The sequence below is a fragment of the Salmo salar genome, chromosome 15 (assembly GCF_965601325.2).
Source record: "Salmo salar chromosome 15, fSalSal1, whole genome shotgun sequence".
NCBI classification, from domain to species: Eukaryota; Metazoa; Chordata; class Actinopteri; order Salmoniformes; family Salmonidae; genus Salmo; species Salmo salar.
Window position 1 is genome coordinate 62,020,037 of NC_138305.1, and position 15,952 is coordinate 62,035,988.

General features: G+C 44.9%; 1 protein-coding gene across 1 annotated transcript in view; it reads left to right on the forward strand.

The window, feature by feature from the left end:
• The first annotated feature begins 610 nt into the window (after positions 1-610).
• stxbp5a (syntaxin binding protein 5a (tomosyn)) overlaps positions 611-15,952 on the forward strand; it is a 192,661-nt gene continuing 177,319 nt past the window's right edge. Inside the window, exons 1-2 of the mRNA XM_082961931.1 lie at positions 611-1,217; positions 6,096-6,193. Of these exons, the coding sequence (XP_082818057.1) occupies positions 1,077-1,217; positions 6,096-6,193 (239 nt within the window). The 5' untranslated portion in view covers positions 611-1,076. The remainder of the gene's footprint in view (positions 1,218-6,095; positions 6,194-15,952) is intronic.

Sequence of the window (15,952 nt, forward strand, 5' to 3'; positions counted from 1 at the left end):
AGAACAGAACAGAGCAGAGCAGAGCAGGAGGTATCAGGTGTGGAGCTCGGGAGTGTAAACACAACCATTACTTCCACCACTGTGCCTCAGTGTCTACTTCAGTGTGTGTGTGTGTGTGCCATAGGCGCCTGGTGCGTGTGTACCAACAGACATTCCACAGGTGTCCACGCAGTATCAGTCAGGCATGAGAGCGACCCACAAAGCTTTTGGGGATCTTAGCATCCTTTAGGGATTGTTCTCATCTCATGAGAAACAGTGAAAATAAAGTAAGGTTCAAATAAAATCCTCACAGTGATCACCATGGATAATGAATGAGCTATAAGTGTGGTGTTTTAATATTGATATGGGGCGTACAGCCAAGCCTTGTCAAGGTGAATAAGGTTGCCTGCCTGTCTGTCTGTCTGTCTGTCTGTCTGTCTGTCTGTCTGTCTGTCTGTCTGTCTGTCTGTCTGTCTCACCCTGCCCTGTCTGTCTGCCCTGATGCATCCAAATATCACCAGGTGCTGTTCACCCTGCCCTCAGTGTGTGTGCGTGCACACGTGTGTGCGAAATAGAATGAGAGAGAGACAGAGAAAGAGGTGGGAGAGAGAATAAGGTAGATAAAGAAGAGATAGCGAAAGAGAGAGATCCTGTCTCTGTTGCAAGGGCAGAGAAGGAGATGTATATGGGAGCGGAGGCGCTTCAATCAAATATCCGATTGCTGAAATGCGCAGAAGCACCGCTGCAGCTGCGTTCAGCGTTGACTGAGCGGAGAGAGGGGAGGGGAGAAAAAACGGAGAGAGCGAGCGAGCAGCGTAGACGCAGTGGGACACGGAGTCAGAGAAGACTACACCGACGCACATAGCCACACAACAAATAAACAGAGAATCTACTCGAAATTGCGCGTCAACGAGCCCGACCCGAGCGGTGTGCGTGCGAAACCCTTTTCACCATGGAGACTGCGGTGAAAACACAATCTAAAATGTGAGATTTACGAAGGCAATCAGAAGAGAGCGAGAGAGTGGCTTTACCCCCTTTTCTTGAGCTGGTGATTTCAATTCTGTGCTCCGTCGTCGTCGCAGTGTTTCTGGGGTAAAATGAAGAAGTTTAACATCAGGAAGGTACTGGACGGCCTAAAGGAGCAAGCGTCTTCCTCGGCTTCCTCTGGCCAGTCGTGCACCCAGGAGAACAATTTGATGCAGGAGACCCTTCAGTCCGAGAATTTTCAACTCTGCAAGGTGGGCGAGTCAGATGCATTTTATTATGCAGCTGTATCATACATTTATGTATCAAACGTTTCTATTTTCTTACTGCATATTGGCTGCCGCTTCTCTCAATATTGATAGACTACTTAACGCGCTGCCACCTATATTATTGATAGCCTAGAATGTTACCGTTATCGTCTGATGAACGGTTAAGATAACTATAGCTGACCACCTACGTTTGCCTGGTCTTTTTCATCAACATCTGTTATGAAACGGTATTATAATAATGTCAATATAGTTTGCTTCATAGGCAACACCATCTGTCAATTCCCAGGGTTTGTTAAACCCAGCCTGTAAAATGCGCATATGGCGAATGCGTTTAGAGATCTACCAAGATAGAATAGGCTTTCCATCATAATTTAGCGTTTGTTTTTATACATCCCAGCATTAGCCTATATAGTCCTGCCTTTATAACGATCTAATAAATGCATAGGCCTACATATATCCCATCTTACGTTCAAATAGACTGGTTTCATCGCTCATGTCATGTGCACTTCGCATGAACAGTCATACAGAGGGGTTGGGATAAAACAACCAGTTTCTTGCATAATCAGATCGATCGGCTTGGATTAACATGTCAATCGCTGGGTTCCTGGCCGGTTGATACAGTGGCTATCAGTCTCCCACCAACACTCACCTTCCAGTTCACACACCCGATTCCCTCATTGATCCATAGAAGAAGGCTGCGTCTGACATTTAGACCCGTGTTATCATGCACTGGCTCCCATTATTCATTGAATAAGTCTTGACAGAAGAATGGATGGGGTTAATAAGAGCTCACATTCGATTTACATTCACGCACTGCCTGCAAATCAGCTGGAACGAATGTAGCCCATCCTTAGGACGCCACAGCAAATGTATATTACCCTTGATCCATGGGATACGTGGCTTTCTATTGAAATGGACAACCCCTTGATTTTTTTTTTTACTATTTCTCACCTCAATATGGTGTGCGCACATGTTATTTATGTGTAATTCAATTGTCATGTTTGGGCCAGGCCAAGATGACCTGAACACGATATTGAATTCAACACCTGTATAAGGGCTATTTTATTACACATGATCATGCAGCCACAGCTTCAAGTTCACGGCGATGTACTGTAGTCCCTTGACTATCCAATACCTCAACCCCTCTGCAGAGTGGCGCACAGACTTCTTTTGAAATGAAATCCATACTTTTTAATAAATCGTTTATCAAATTCCACTGGGCAAAAACTGGTTGAATCAACGTTGTTACACGTCATTTCAACTCTCCAAATATATGTGATGAAGTTTAATCAACATGGAAAACTGATTGGATTTGCAAAAAGTCCTCAAAGTAGGTAGCCTAGTGGTTAGAGCTTTGGACTCGTAACCTTAAAATGAATTGAGATCGAATCCCCTGAACAAGGCAGTTAACCCACTGTTCCCAGGCCGGCATTGAAAATAAGAATTTGTTCTTAACTGACTTGCCTAGTTAAATAAATAAATAAAAAGGGCATTCCATATTTTTTCACCCAACTTTTTAATTTTTAATTGTATTTTTTACGTTGAGTTCATGTTAGTTGACAACTCAACCAAATGTAAATCAAAACTAGACATTGAACTGACATCTGTGCCCAGTGGGCTACAACCACCAACTGTGGATGTAGCCCACTGGTGATTGTATTTATTTATTTGGTGATTGTATTTATTTGATTATTAGGATCCCCATCAGCTGTTGGGAAATAGTAGCTACTCTTCCTGGGGTCCACAATAAACACAAAACATGACAAGTAACAAAACACTGATACACTGATAGACAAGGACAGTCACACACATTTAAAACACAACAAAAAAATTATACAAACAATACAACAAGAAAAATACATGTTTGTGTTAGTGTGTCTGTGTGTGTTTGTGTGTGTCCCATCACAGTCCCACCTTTCCATGAGATGTTCAATTCATTGTTCTTGTCTATTAATGTTCTGTATTATGTCCTGTTTCATGTTTTGTGGACCCCAGGAAGAGTAGCTGCTGCTTTCCCAACAGCTAATGGGGATCCTAATAAAATGTCAAATTATGTTTCCTTGAGTTATTGGAGATGGAAGGATGTTCCATGTGATCATGGCTCTGTATAATACTGTGCGTTGCTGTGACTTCGTTTTGGACTTGAGGACAGTGAAGAGATCCCTGGTGGCATGTCTTGTGGGATATTTACAGGTGTCTGAGCTGAATGTTATTTGATTATGCAGACAATCTGTAATTTTCCTCGCAGTAATATTTCTCATAAAAACTAGAAGAGAAGCAGTTCATCTCCCGTCGACCAGGAAAGACTGGCATGCATGTTGTTGATGTTAGTTCTATGTGCGCAGGGCGTGCTGCTATGTTTTGAGCCAGCTGCAGCTTTGCTAGGTCTTTGATGCACTTGACCGTATTGCCAGACAGTAATCAAGATGGGACAAGACCAGAGCCTGAACATCTAGTACGGTTGATTTTTGTGTAAAAAACGCAGAACATCTTGTTATAACAGACATACCCCTCCCCATCTTCACAACAATTGAGCAAGTTGAGCTTCCTCAACTTGCTCAATGGCCACACCCTTTATGCACAACTCCAATTTTGGTTTAGGTCTTAGAGAATGTTTTGAAACAAATACAATGCTTTTACTTTTAGATGTAATAATAATAATAACAATTCATTTAATTTGTAAAGTGCTTTTCTCACACCCAAGGTGCTAAAAAAATATACAAAATAATAATAAAAACCATCCAAAACACAGAACACAGACAACAATCAAAGCTAATACAGTTGTCGTCAGATCCGGAAGACATGAGAACAGGGTTAGCAGAGGTCCTTGAAGGCTTTTCTGAACAGCAAGGTCTTGGGCTGAGGAGGACAGAGGAGGACAGAGACTCTGCAGCCCTAATAGTGTCTGAAAGTGCATTCCACAGCTGCGGAATCATGCAACTGAAAGCCCTGTCATCCATAGCTTTTAATCTGCTGCGGGGCTGCTGAGAGGAGACGGACCTGGAGGAGCGAGATGTGAATTATAGATCTGTCATTGTCATTGAAAGCAAGTCTAAGAAGCGGTAGATTTGTTCTATGTGCGCTATTTCTATGCTTTTTGCATCTTTTACTTTTGATTTTGTACACCAGCTTCAAACAGCTGAAAATACTATATTTTTGCTTATTGAAAATATATTTCACAGCATTTTAGATGGTACAATGATTCTCTACACTGTACATTGCTTGTTTTGTCACATCAACTCAAATTAGGCAAACTATTAGAATTTTAGCAACCAAGAAATGGCGGAGCGATTTCTGCATATTGCACCTTTTAAGACCAGTTTATTATTAATCACCCATTCTGATACTGACTTTAACTTTTTATTTAGAATTCAGTGAGCTCACTGGCTTTGGGTGCTGACATGTAGTGTGTAGAGTCATCCATACAGAGTCATTCTAGCATTGTGTAAGACCAGTGGCAAATCATTTGTAGAAATAGAGAAGAGTAACGGCCCAAGGAAACTGCCCTGATGGACACCACATTGTACATATCTGATGTTAAAAAAGCTTGAATTGAAGAACACTCTCTCTGTGTTCTATTGGATAAATTGACATTTTATTAAAAAGTATGGATTTCAGAAAACAAGGGTACACAACAACAGAAGACATACATAGGGACACGGTAAGGGTGTAAGAATTTAGACCAAATAGCGACTCTAGAAGTCGGAGGTTCATTTAAAAACTCTAGTCTGCTCTCAACTCCGTCTAGCAGTTGAGGTGCTTGACTACCCCTTGACATGACATTAGGCATACATACAGATTTTTTTATCCCTTGGGGCGATGGCAGCCCAGTGTTGAGTGATGCTGCTCATTTCTACGTGGCACAGTTTTGTGCGCTTTAACATGAATATTAGTGAATGCTCTTGGGAAAGATTAATATCATTAGGCCTACATAATGTAAATGATTTGTGGTAGCCTATATCATCGACTTGAAAACATAGGGCTATTGGTGAGGTGTTTCTCTCCATCGCAAGAGTGCACGAGGGTTTCAACATTTGCACATGGCTGGACCTGTGTAGGCCTAATATCTGGAATGGTTGGCTAGAACAGCCTAAGCTACATGTCACCAATTATTTTGGTGAAAATACAAATAAAATTAAAATAGGTCTTGTGGTTTTAATCTAGCCGGGTCCTGGGGTGTCATAATTGGGTTGGCGCTCCAGGTGCATATGGTCGAGGGAAATTATCCAAAGCCCAGCCCGTGTTGCCGCTACTGCCTGCGCTAGGGCAGGTGTCTGCTACAATGGAGCGGCTCTTACGTAATATGCTTTAGCACTCTGTTCTACTCTGGCTTTAAGCAAACAAGTAGGCTACAACAACTCGCCGACTGACTTACTGACTGATGCAATAGGCTCCAGCAGCACCAGCATATTGTGGTAGACCTGTCACGCCCCAAAGTGATGGATTTTATTGCTGTGTTTTATTTCTACAGTAATAATGTAATCACGACTAGTTGCTATGTGGGAGACGCCATCAAAAGAGATGGTGTTGTTGCTATTATCTGAAAATGGGCCTATGCACACACAATATGATGGAACCTAACTGTTACAATTAAAGAAATCCCACATAAAATGCTAGTTTTTTCTAGGGTAATTGCTGTTGTGCTCATTGTGTTGCTGTATAATTTTGTTCCTTTGCCTGTTCATTTCACGTGTTCATTCACAGACTTCAAATTGCAGTTTGAGTAAGTATATTGATTGTATTATTTAGACACAAAACTAACGTTACACTATTGTGAGAACGCTCATGAAAATTCCCTCTAACCATGATTTACATGTTTTTTCCTCATCACCCTGCTTTGCTGCCCTTTCATTGGGCGCCCAGACTGTCCGTCATGGCTTCCCCTATCAGCCGTCGTCCATGGCTCATGACCCAGTCCAGAAGATCCTGGCCATTGGGACCCAGAGTGGGGCCCTCCGACTGTATCCTTTCTGTGTGGAGCTGTGTTTAACTCCATTGATTTGTTTGTGTTTTGTACCCTGGGTTCCTGGGGAAAGCCCTGCATGGGGCTACTCTCAGCCCAGACCAGCAGCAGGTAGGTGGATGGATGGGTGGATAGATGAATGTTTGGATAGATGGATGAATGGATAGATTAGATAGAAAGACAATCAGAATGTCCTTGGAAGAACAGGCTGAGCTCATGTTTTTATGTATAATCCGGCTACCCATATGTAATAACACATCTTACAGAATAATTGCATGTTACATTGTACAAATAAAACATCCTGATATAGAGCTAGCAGCCTGTTTACAGGGACAACAGCTTGCTGTGCTTCACAACACAAAGCAGTGGAATGGCACCACAGGGAGCCATAGCTACAGAGAGCACCCTCCCACTAGCTCGCCTCCTGCCTGCCTCTCTGCCTGCCTGCGTCAGGCCCCTTTACTGTTCCAGCGTGTGTTCTCGCTGAAAAACAACTCACTCAGGTGTGATTAAGGGGCGGACAGGTGGGCGGCAACATGCCTCTGTCTCTCTGCCTGTCTGTGTCTGTCTTTTTGTCCCTCCATGCTGTCTGTCTTTCTGTCTCTCCCCAATGTCTGCCTTTGTTCCTGCTTGCTGTCTTGTACAAGTGGGCTTCATTTCTACTTATATCTGAATGAGATGAGGCAACAAAAAAAATCTCAGTTCTATAGGTGCAGGCTAACGGTGTTGATCTATTTGCATTGATATTAGATTGGCGTCAATCAAGATGTAACCATAGACTTGTTGATATGCTGGTCAGTTTACATTGATGCAACATGTGCTTTCTTTGACCACTTCAGTTGATGTTGAACTGTCAGTGAATGGTTTAGGGTTTGACTATTCTTCCTCCTCACTGATGTCGGTAGCTTTGAATTTGAGAGAATAGAAAAATGTTGTGACTTCAGTCAGCTCTTTGAGTGATGTGGAACAGACAGAGATAGGTTCTTATCTCTGGGAGAGGAAGGTGAATGGAGAGTCGTGCAACTGCCTGCGCTTTTCCCTTTTTCGATCAGTGCTCTAGATGATGACTCGGCTCGCTCTTGCCTAATCTGACAATGATGATGCCTGATAGAAAAGACATGCTCTTATTGTTACTTTTTTCATTTGTCCTTTGATGAAGATGATTTGGCTGAGGGTCTAGTAGTAGACGTGCTATAGCTGTAGTTGTGTAGCCCTTGGTTTAAAGTATGTCTATAGCTTCGTGCTGTAGCACTAGATTTGTCTCTGTGGCTCTGAGTCTGATTGTATTAGCCTTATAGGACTACTTGCACGCTATACTTGTAACTATGTTCTGTAGCAATCCTTGCAGCTCTAGCTCTTTGTCTGTTGTGTGGTTGTATACTATAGTCTTAGGTCTTTGTTGTTCTGTCTGTCCTGTAGCTCTATGTCTGTCCTGTAGCTCTATGTCTGTCCTGTAGCTCTATGTCTGTCCTGTAGCTCTATCTCTGTCCTGTAGCTCTATCTCTGTCCTGTAGATTTGTCTCTGCCCTGTAGCTCTGTCTGTCCTGTAGCTCGATCTCTGCCCTGTAGCTCTATGTCTGTTCTGTAGCTCTATCTCTGGCCTGTAGCTCTTTCTCTGTCCTGTAGTTCTATGTCTGTCCAGTAGCTCTATCTCTATCCTGTAGCTTTATGTCTGTCCTGTAGCTCTATGTTTGTCCTGCAGCTCTATGTTTGTCCCATAGCTCTATGCCTGTTCTGTAGCTCTATATCTGTCATGTAGCTCTATCTCTGTTCTTTAGCTATATGTATGTCCAGTAACTCTATCTCTATCCTCTAGTTTTATGTCTGTTCTGTAGCTCTATGTGTCCAGTAGCTGTATCTCTGTCCTGTAGCTATATGTCTGTCCAGTAGCTCTATCTCTCCTTGGCTTTATGTCTGTCCTGTAGCTCTATCTCTGTCCTGTCGCTCTATGTCTGTCCTGTAGCTCTATCTCTCCTTGGCTTTATGTCTGTCCTGTAGCTCTATGTCTGCCCTGTAGCTCTATGTCTGCCCTGTAGCTCTATGTCTGTTCTGTAGCTCTATGTCTGTTCTGTAGCTCTATGTCTGTTCTGTAGCACTATCTCTGTCCTGTAGCTCTATGTCTGGCTCGTAGCTCTATGTCTGTCTTGCAGCGCTATGTATGTCCTGTAGCTCTATCTCTGTCCTGTACCTCTATGTCTGTCCTGTAGTTCTATGTTTGTCCTGTAGCTCAACAGTATGTCCTGTAGCTCTATATCTGTTCTGTAGCACTATCTCTGTCCTGTAGCTCTACGTCTGTCCAGTAGCTTTGTCTCTGTCATGTAGCTCTATGTTTGTCCTGTAGCTTTATGTCTGCCCTGTAGCTCTATGTCTGTCCTGCAGCTCTATGTCTGTCAAGCAGCTCTATGTCTGTCCTGTAGCTCTATGTTTGTCCTGTAGCTCAACAGTATGTTCTGTAGCTCTATGTATTTCCTGTAGCTCTATCTCTGTCCTGTAGCTCTATGCTGTGATTGCCTGCTAGGCTAGCTGTTATCAGTGTGTCTGTGGTGAGGCTGTTGGCGGTGCTCTCCTCTCCTTTCCTCCCATGGAGGATAACATGATGTGGCAGATCAAGGGCCTGAGCCTGGCAGCGGGCGGAGCTGAGCGGGCTGGAGAACTACGGCAGGGGAAGAGGAGAAGACAGGAGAGGGTCCCCAGATCTGCTAGCCCAGTGAATGGCCTGTGATCCTAAAAACGGTCCCGTTTGTGATGTTGGCCAGGATTAGGACGATGTGTTTACTGTCCCTTTGGTAATGTCTGAGAGAGAGAGAGAGAGAGAGAGAGAGAGAGAGAGAGAGAGAGAGAGAGAGAGAGAGAGAGAGAGAGAGAGTGAAAGAGACACAGAAAAAACAGAGCGATAGAGAAGAGGGGAGAAGGAGAAAATAATTATCTTGATGTCATGCGCCACTTAACTGCTCAGCTAAGGTTAGACCCATGCAGCTCCTGTGCTTTTCAACAAGCATGAAAGTCATATTGATCTGTGTGTTGTAATGAGCCTTACTGCACACATGCACACGCACGCATGCACACACACTCACACACACACACGCCCCGTCTCAATTCTTTGGGATCAATCTGCGTCATAGGCATATCTCTGCAGCAATATTTTCTTTGTCTCAAAATATGTAGGGAGCAATTGAAAGATGTCTGGCTGCACCAGCAGTTTAGCTATATTAAATGATCTGCTCATTGAAGTGTGAGAAGATAGAGAGAAAGGACTGTGTTACTAATACAGACTGCAGAATGACCATGTTACAGATGGGATATGTGGTAAAGCCCAAGGGTACTTCCCTTCTTCAAGTAACCACTGATCTAACATGACCATATCAGTGGCCATATATCCATGGCTTCCAGAATGGGAGGAAAGATGGAAGGAGGTGTTTCTACAGTATTGAACTAGGTCCATAATCTGTGTGTGTGTTTTGGATGGCCTATGGGTGTTTCTATGCAGCAGTGCCTGGCGTGATGACTCCTTCACACCAGGGTGGGCGAGCAGGGAAAATGGCAGTCCTATAACCCAGCCGGCCAGACACAGATCAATGGGGCAAATTGTCGCTCCACACACCGACAGATTATCTCATCACCGGGGCAGAGGGTGTTGGAGAAATCACACACAGAGATACACACACACACACACACACACACACACACACACACACACACACACACACACACACACACACACACACACACACACACACACACACACACACACAGATGAATGCTCTGGCACACATACACATAGGCACACACACACACACACACACACACACACACACACACACACACACACAGATGAATGCTCTGGCACACATACACATAGGCACACGCGCACACATACACACACCCACACACACACATTGCAGAGTTATACACTCCATTTCCATCCATGTTGCCTCTTTGTTGTTTAATGCATTATTGGTCCATAGTATTGGTATTACAATGCGACTAGAATCGCTATCTGGCTTACCCCTTCCCTGCTGTAGGGATCTGGTTGTAGAGATCTGGCTGTAGAGATCTGGCTGTAGAGATCTGGATGTAGAGATCTGGCTGTAGAGATCAGGCTGTAGAGATCTGGTTGTAAAGATCTGGTTGTAGAGATCTGGTTGTAGAGATCTGCTATAGAGATTTGCTGTAGAGATCTGGCTGTAGAGATCTGCTGTAGAGATCTGGCTGTAGAGATCTGGCTGTAGAGATCTGCTGTAGAGATCTGCTGTAGAGATCTGGCTGATGATATCTGGCTGTAGAGATCAGGTTGTAGAGATCTTCTGTAGAGATCTGGCTATATAAATCTGCTGTAGAGATCTGGTTGTAGAAATCTGCTGCAGAGATCTGGTAGTAGAGATCTGGTTGTAGAGATCTGCTGTAGAGATCTGGTTGTAGAGATCTGGCTGTAGAAATCTGCTGTAAAGATCTGGTAGTAGAGATCTGGTTGTAGAAATCTGCTGTAGAGATCTGGTAGTAGAGATTTGGTTGTAGAGATCTGCTGTAGAGATCTGGTAGTAGAGATCTGGTTGTAGAAATCCGCTGTAGAGATCTGGTAGTAGAGATCTGGCTGTAGAGATCTGGTTGTAGAGATCTGGCTGTAGAGATCTGTCTGTAGAGATCTGGTTGTAGAGTTCTGGCTGTAGAGATCTGGAGTAGAGATCTGGTTGTAGAGATCTGGCTGTAGAGATCTGGTTGTAGAGATCTGGCTGTAGAAATCCGCTGTAGAGATCTGGCTATAGAGATCTGGCTATAGAGATCTGGTGGTAGAGATCTGGTGGTAGAGATCTGGTGTTAGAGGTCTGGTGGTAGAGGTCTGGTTGTAGAGATCTGGTTGTTCAGATCTGCTGTAGAGATCTGGTGGTAGAGATCTGGTGGTAGAGATCTGGTTGTAGAGATCTGGCTGTAGAGATCTGGCTATAGAGATCTGGTTGTTCAGATCTGCTGTAGAGATCTGGCTGTAGAAATCTGCTGTAGAGGCGTAGCTTCTTACAGAGTGGTCCTCTGTGGCCTAGTCGGTAGAGCATGGCACTTGCAATGCCAAAGGCAGTGTGTTTGATTCCCACTGGGACCACCCATACATAAAATGTATGCACGCATGTCTGTAAGTCGTTTTGAATAAAAGCGTCTGCTTACATGTATATTATTATTATATATAGAGAGAGTAGAGCAGCTAGCTGTGATGCTGGATTGAGAGAGAGAGACTAATTAAACAGCACAGGCCAGCCTCACAGAGCAGAGATGTTCAATTTTCCAGGTCAGAAGCCATTGTGCATTTATGTATTGATCTATTTGTAGTTTTATCAGATTTTTTAAATAATTTGGGATTTTTTTACCCTTCCCTTCCCTGGTCTGGCGTCTCTCGTCATGAGCTAACCATTTCAGATGGCACTCCACAGTACAGTCCAGGCCTGGGGTTGTGTGTGTGTGTGTGTGTGTGTGTGTGTGTGTGTGTGTGTGTGTGTGTGTGTGTGTGTGTGTGTGTGTGTGTGTGTGTGTGTGTGTGTGTGTGTGTGTGTGTGTGTGTGTGTGTGTGTGTGTGTGTGTGTGTGAGGCTGTGGGTGTCAGTATTTACATAATGTGCTGAAGCTGAGGGGAGGGAAAGCTAAATGAGACAGCAACAGAGAGGCTGTTCAAAGTAGCCTGGCTGGTGTGTGTGTGTGTGTGTGTGTGTGTGTGTGTGTGGTGTGTGTGTGTGTGTGTGTGTGTGTGTGTGTGTGCATATGTTTGTGTGTCTGGCTTATGTGTGTGTGAAATTAGCATGTGTATATTTTACAATCTCACCATGTGTGTGTGCATATATGGCTGCATTCACACAGGCAGCCCAATTATGATAAATGTTTCACCAATTGGTATTTTGACCAATCAGATCAGCTCTGAAAAATATCTGATGTGAAAAGGTCTGATGTGATTGATCAAAAGACCAATTAGTGGAAAAAAGATCAGAATTGGGCTGCCTGTGTAAACGAAGCCTATGTACACTCCCCCACATATTTATTTGGACAGTGAAGCTAAAACCAGCATTTTGGATTTGAGAAATGTTTCTATGAGAAAACAGAACAGAATGCCACATTTTATTTTAGGGTATTTCCATCCATTTCTGTTTTAATGTTTAGAAATGAATAGAGTCACTTTTATCGGAAATAAAAATATAATATGTTTCTGGACATACATTAATGTGCCCAGCAAACAGGGGACGTCTTAATGACATTAGGCAACGTTCCTATTAGATACCTTTAAGGGTTTTGGCAAGATGTTATTCCACTGACGTTCTGAGAACATTCTTGGAAGATTAAAACATATCGTTAAGCTTAGTTTGGTCGCTGAATAATGTTGTAATAAGGCATTTTGATGTCTATTAGGGAACATTACGAAAATGTTCCTATTTGGTTCTGATTGAACATTATCCATGGGACATTCAATGACCACAAGGAAACGTTCACTTGGTTTAGTCCCTGTAAGTTACCAGGACGTCACTGAGGACCATGCCAGGACCTTTTTAGGACATTTTCAGTACTTTAATTTGACTAGTCATTAGGACGTCACGTGATGGTCCCAAGGGAACGTCCCTGCAAAAAAAACAACTGTCGTTAAGACGTCCTCGGAACATCACGAAATGGTCACCTAAAGTGGTCAGGAATTTGCATCATGGTCCCCTGGAGGTTTTGTCTAGTTCCTGGTTTGTTACATTCCAGGATGTCCTAACGACTCATTTTTGTTTTGCAGGGTGGATGCTACCATGATTATGGAAAATCATGAATGAATCGTGAATAATGATAAGTGAGAAAGTTACAGAGGCATAAATATCAACTCCCCTCCTCCTCCCCGTCAACGTAATAGATTACAAAAAAACTGTAACTGTAATACATTACGTTAACAGCAAAAGAATATTGCAATCAGACTAAAGATACTTTTAAAAAACTAGATGATTACTTCTAAGATTACTTTTAAATTCAGACAGGATGTTTGTGAAATAAATCTTTGACACCTTTCTGTTTTCTCAATGACATTTAAATCATTGAAAAAAGGCGCAAGTTTAAGTTCCACCTGAGCGAGTCTGACCACAAGTCAGAGACCACTATGATGACACATCAAATGTGTTTAATGGATCGCAGGAAAAGAGCTGGAATAGGCTTTCATAGGTTACAGTCCAAGCTATGTCTTCCAATGGGGTGACTGCTGTCGGCATCCAAAGATTATCTAACTTGAATAAACACTTGGAGGACGACAGCAGTGGTGTAGCCTCCGGGCAATACGGATATCACTTATTATTTAGCTTTTTGCGCCACAGATTGTAGTTGTTGTGGTTGGCTGTTCACATATGTAAACAGTATGTGTATTTTAGTTTAAGTTGCCTATCAATCATTGTTTTTGTGGCCAGTGGACAGCCAGTGAAAAATGTGTCCTTGCATCAGCTGCATACATGGGATGAAGCCCGTAGGGGGCCCTTGAGACAGAGAGAAATGGAAATGTGTATATACAGTTGAAGTCAGAAATGTACATACACCTTAGCCAAATACATTTAAACTCAGTTTTTCACAATTCCTGACATTTTATCCTCGTAAAAATTCCCTGTCTTAGGTCAGTTAGGATCACCACTTTATTAAAAATAGTAGAGAGAAGGATTTATTTCAGCTTTTATTTCATTCATCACATTCCCTGAGCGTCAGAAGTTTACATACACTCAATTAGTGTCACGGCTGTTGTCGGTGAATGAGGACCAAAACGCAGCAGGTACGTGAATGCTCATCTTGATTTTTAATTACTCTCAAAAATGAACATACAAAATAACAAAACACGAAAAACAAACACTCGACAAATAAACAGTCTGGTAAGGCACAAGGCTATACACAGAATAATCACCCACAAATCACACACACAAACACACCCTAATATATGGGACTCTCAATCAAAGGCAGATAGACAACACCTGCCTTCAACTGAGAGTCCCAACCCCAATTAACCAAACATAGAAACACACACACCAGACTAACCATAGAATACAAACACATAGACCATCAACCAAAAACCCGGAAATACTAAATCAAACACCCTTTACACAAACACACCACCCCGAACCACATAAAACAAATACCCCCTGCCACGCCCTGACCAAACTACAAAACAATTAACCTTATATACTGGCCAGGACGTGACAGTACCCCCCCCTTAAAGGTGCTACCCCAGAAGCACCTTAACAAAAAATAACCCCAAGCAACACCAACAAAAAGTCCCCTTTTCTAAAGGGAGGGAAGGGAGGGTGGCTGCCGTCAACGACGGCACTGTGCGACACCCCCCCCCTCCCCAACCCACCTATTTCTGGAGGTGGCTCTGGTTCCGGCCGTTCCAGGCTGTCGGGCCACTCTGGCATCGCCGAGGGGCAGTCGGGCCAGTCTGGCATCGCCGGGGGGCAGTCGGGGCAGTCTGGCAATTCGGGAGAGTCTGGGCAGTCTGGCAATTCGGGAGAGTCTGGGCAGTCTGGCAATTCGGGACAGTCTGGGCAGTCTGGCAATTCGGGACAGTCTGGGCAGTCTGGCAATTCTGGGCAGTCTGGCAATTCGGGACAGTCTGGGCAGTCTGGCCACTCGGGACAGTCTGGGCAGTCTGGCCACTCGGGACAGTCTGGGCAGTTCAGGGCAGTCTGGCCACTCCGGCAGTTCAGGGCAGTCTGGCCACTCCGGCAGTTCAGGGCAGTCTGGCCACTCCGGCAGTTCAGGGCAGTCTGGCCACTCCGGCAGTTCAGGGCAGTCTGGCCACTCCGGCAGTTCAGGGCAGTCTGGCCACTCCGGCAGTTCAGGGCAGTCTGGCCACTCCGGCAGTTCAGGGCAGTCTGGCCACTCCGGCAGTTCAGGGCAGTCTGGCCACTCCGGCAGTTCAGCGCAGTCTGACCTCTCTGGCGACTGTTGACTGGCGGGCAGCTCTGACGACTGTTGACTGGCGGGCAGCTCTGACGATGACTGTTGACTGGCGGGCAGCTCTGACGATGACTGTTGACTGGCGGGCAGCTCTGACGATGACTGTTGACTGGCGGGCAGCTCTGACGATGACTGTTGACTGGCGGGCAGCTCTGACGATGACTGTTGACTGGCGGGCAGCTCTGACGATGACTGTTGACTGGCGGGCAGCTCTGACGATGACTGTTGACTGGCGGGCAGCTCTGACGATGACTGTTGACTGGCGGGCAGCTCTGACGATGACTGTTGACTGGCGGGCAGCTCTGACGATGACTGTTGACTGGCGGGCAGCTCTGATGATGACTGTTGACTGGCGGGCAGCTCTGATGATGACTGTTGACTGGTGAGGCTGGGTTGACGCACTTGTAGCCTGGTGCGTGGTGCTGGTACTGGGCTTACCAGATTATGTACACGCACCTCCAGGCTAGTGCGGGGAGCGGGAACAGGACGAGTCGGACTGGGTTGACGCACTTCCGGGTCCGCACGAGAGACAGGAGCTGGAAACCCAGGGCTATGGAGGCGCACAGCCGGTCTAGATCTTACCTCCTGCACAACCCGCCTTGGCTGGATGGAACTAGTAGCCCTGTACGAGCGGGGTGCTCGTACAGGGCAGACTGGGCTGTGCAGGGGCCTGATGGTAGCCGTGCGTAGAGCGGGAGTTGGGTAGCCTGGTCCTCGGAGGCGTACCGGCGACCAGATGCGCTGCGCAGGCATCCTCCTACCAGGCTGGATGCCCGCTCTAGCACGGCACCTGCGAGGGGCTGGAATAACGCGCACCGGAC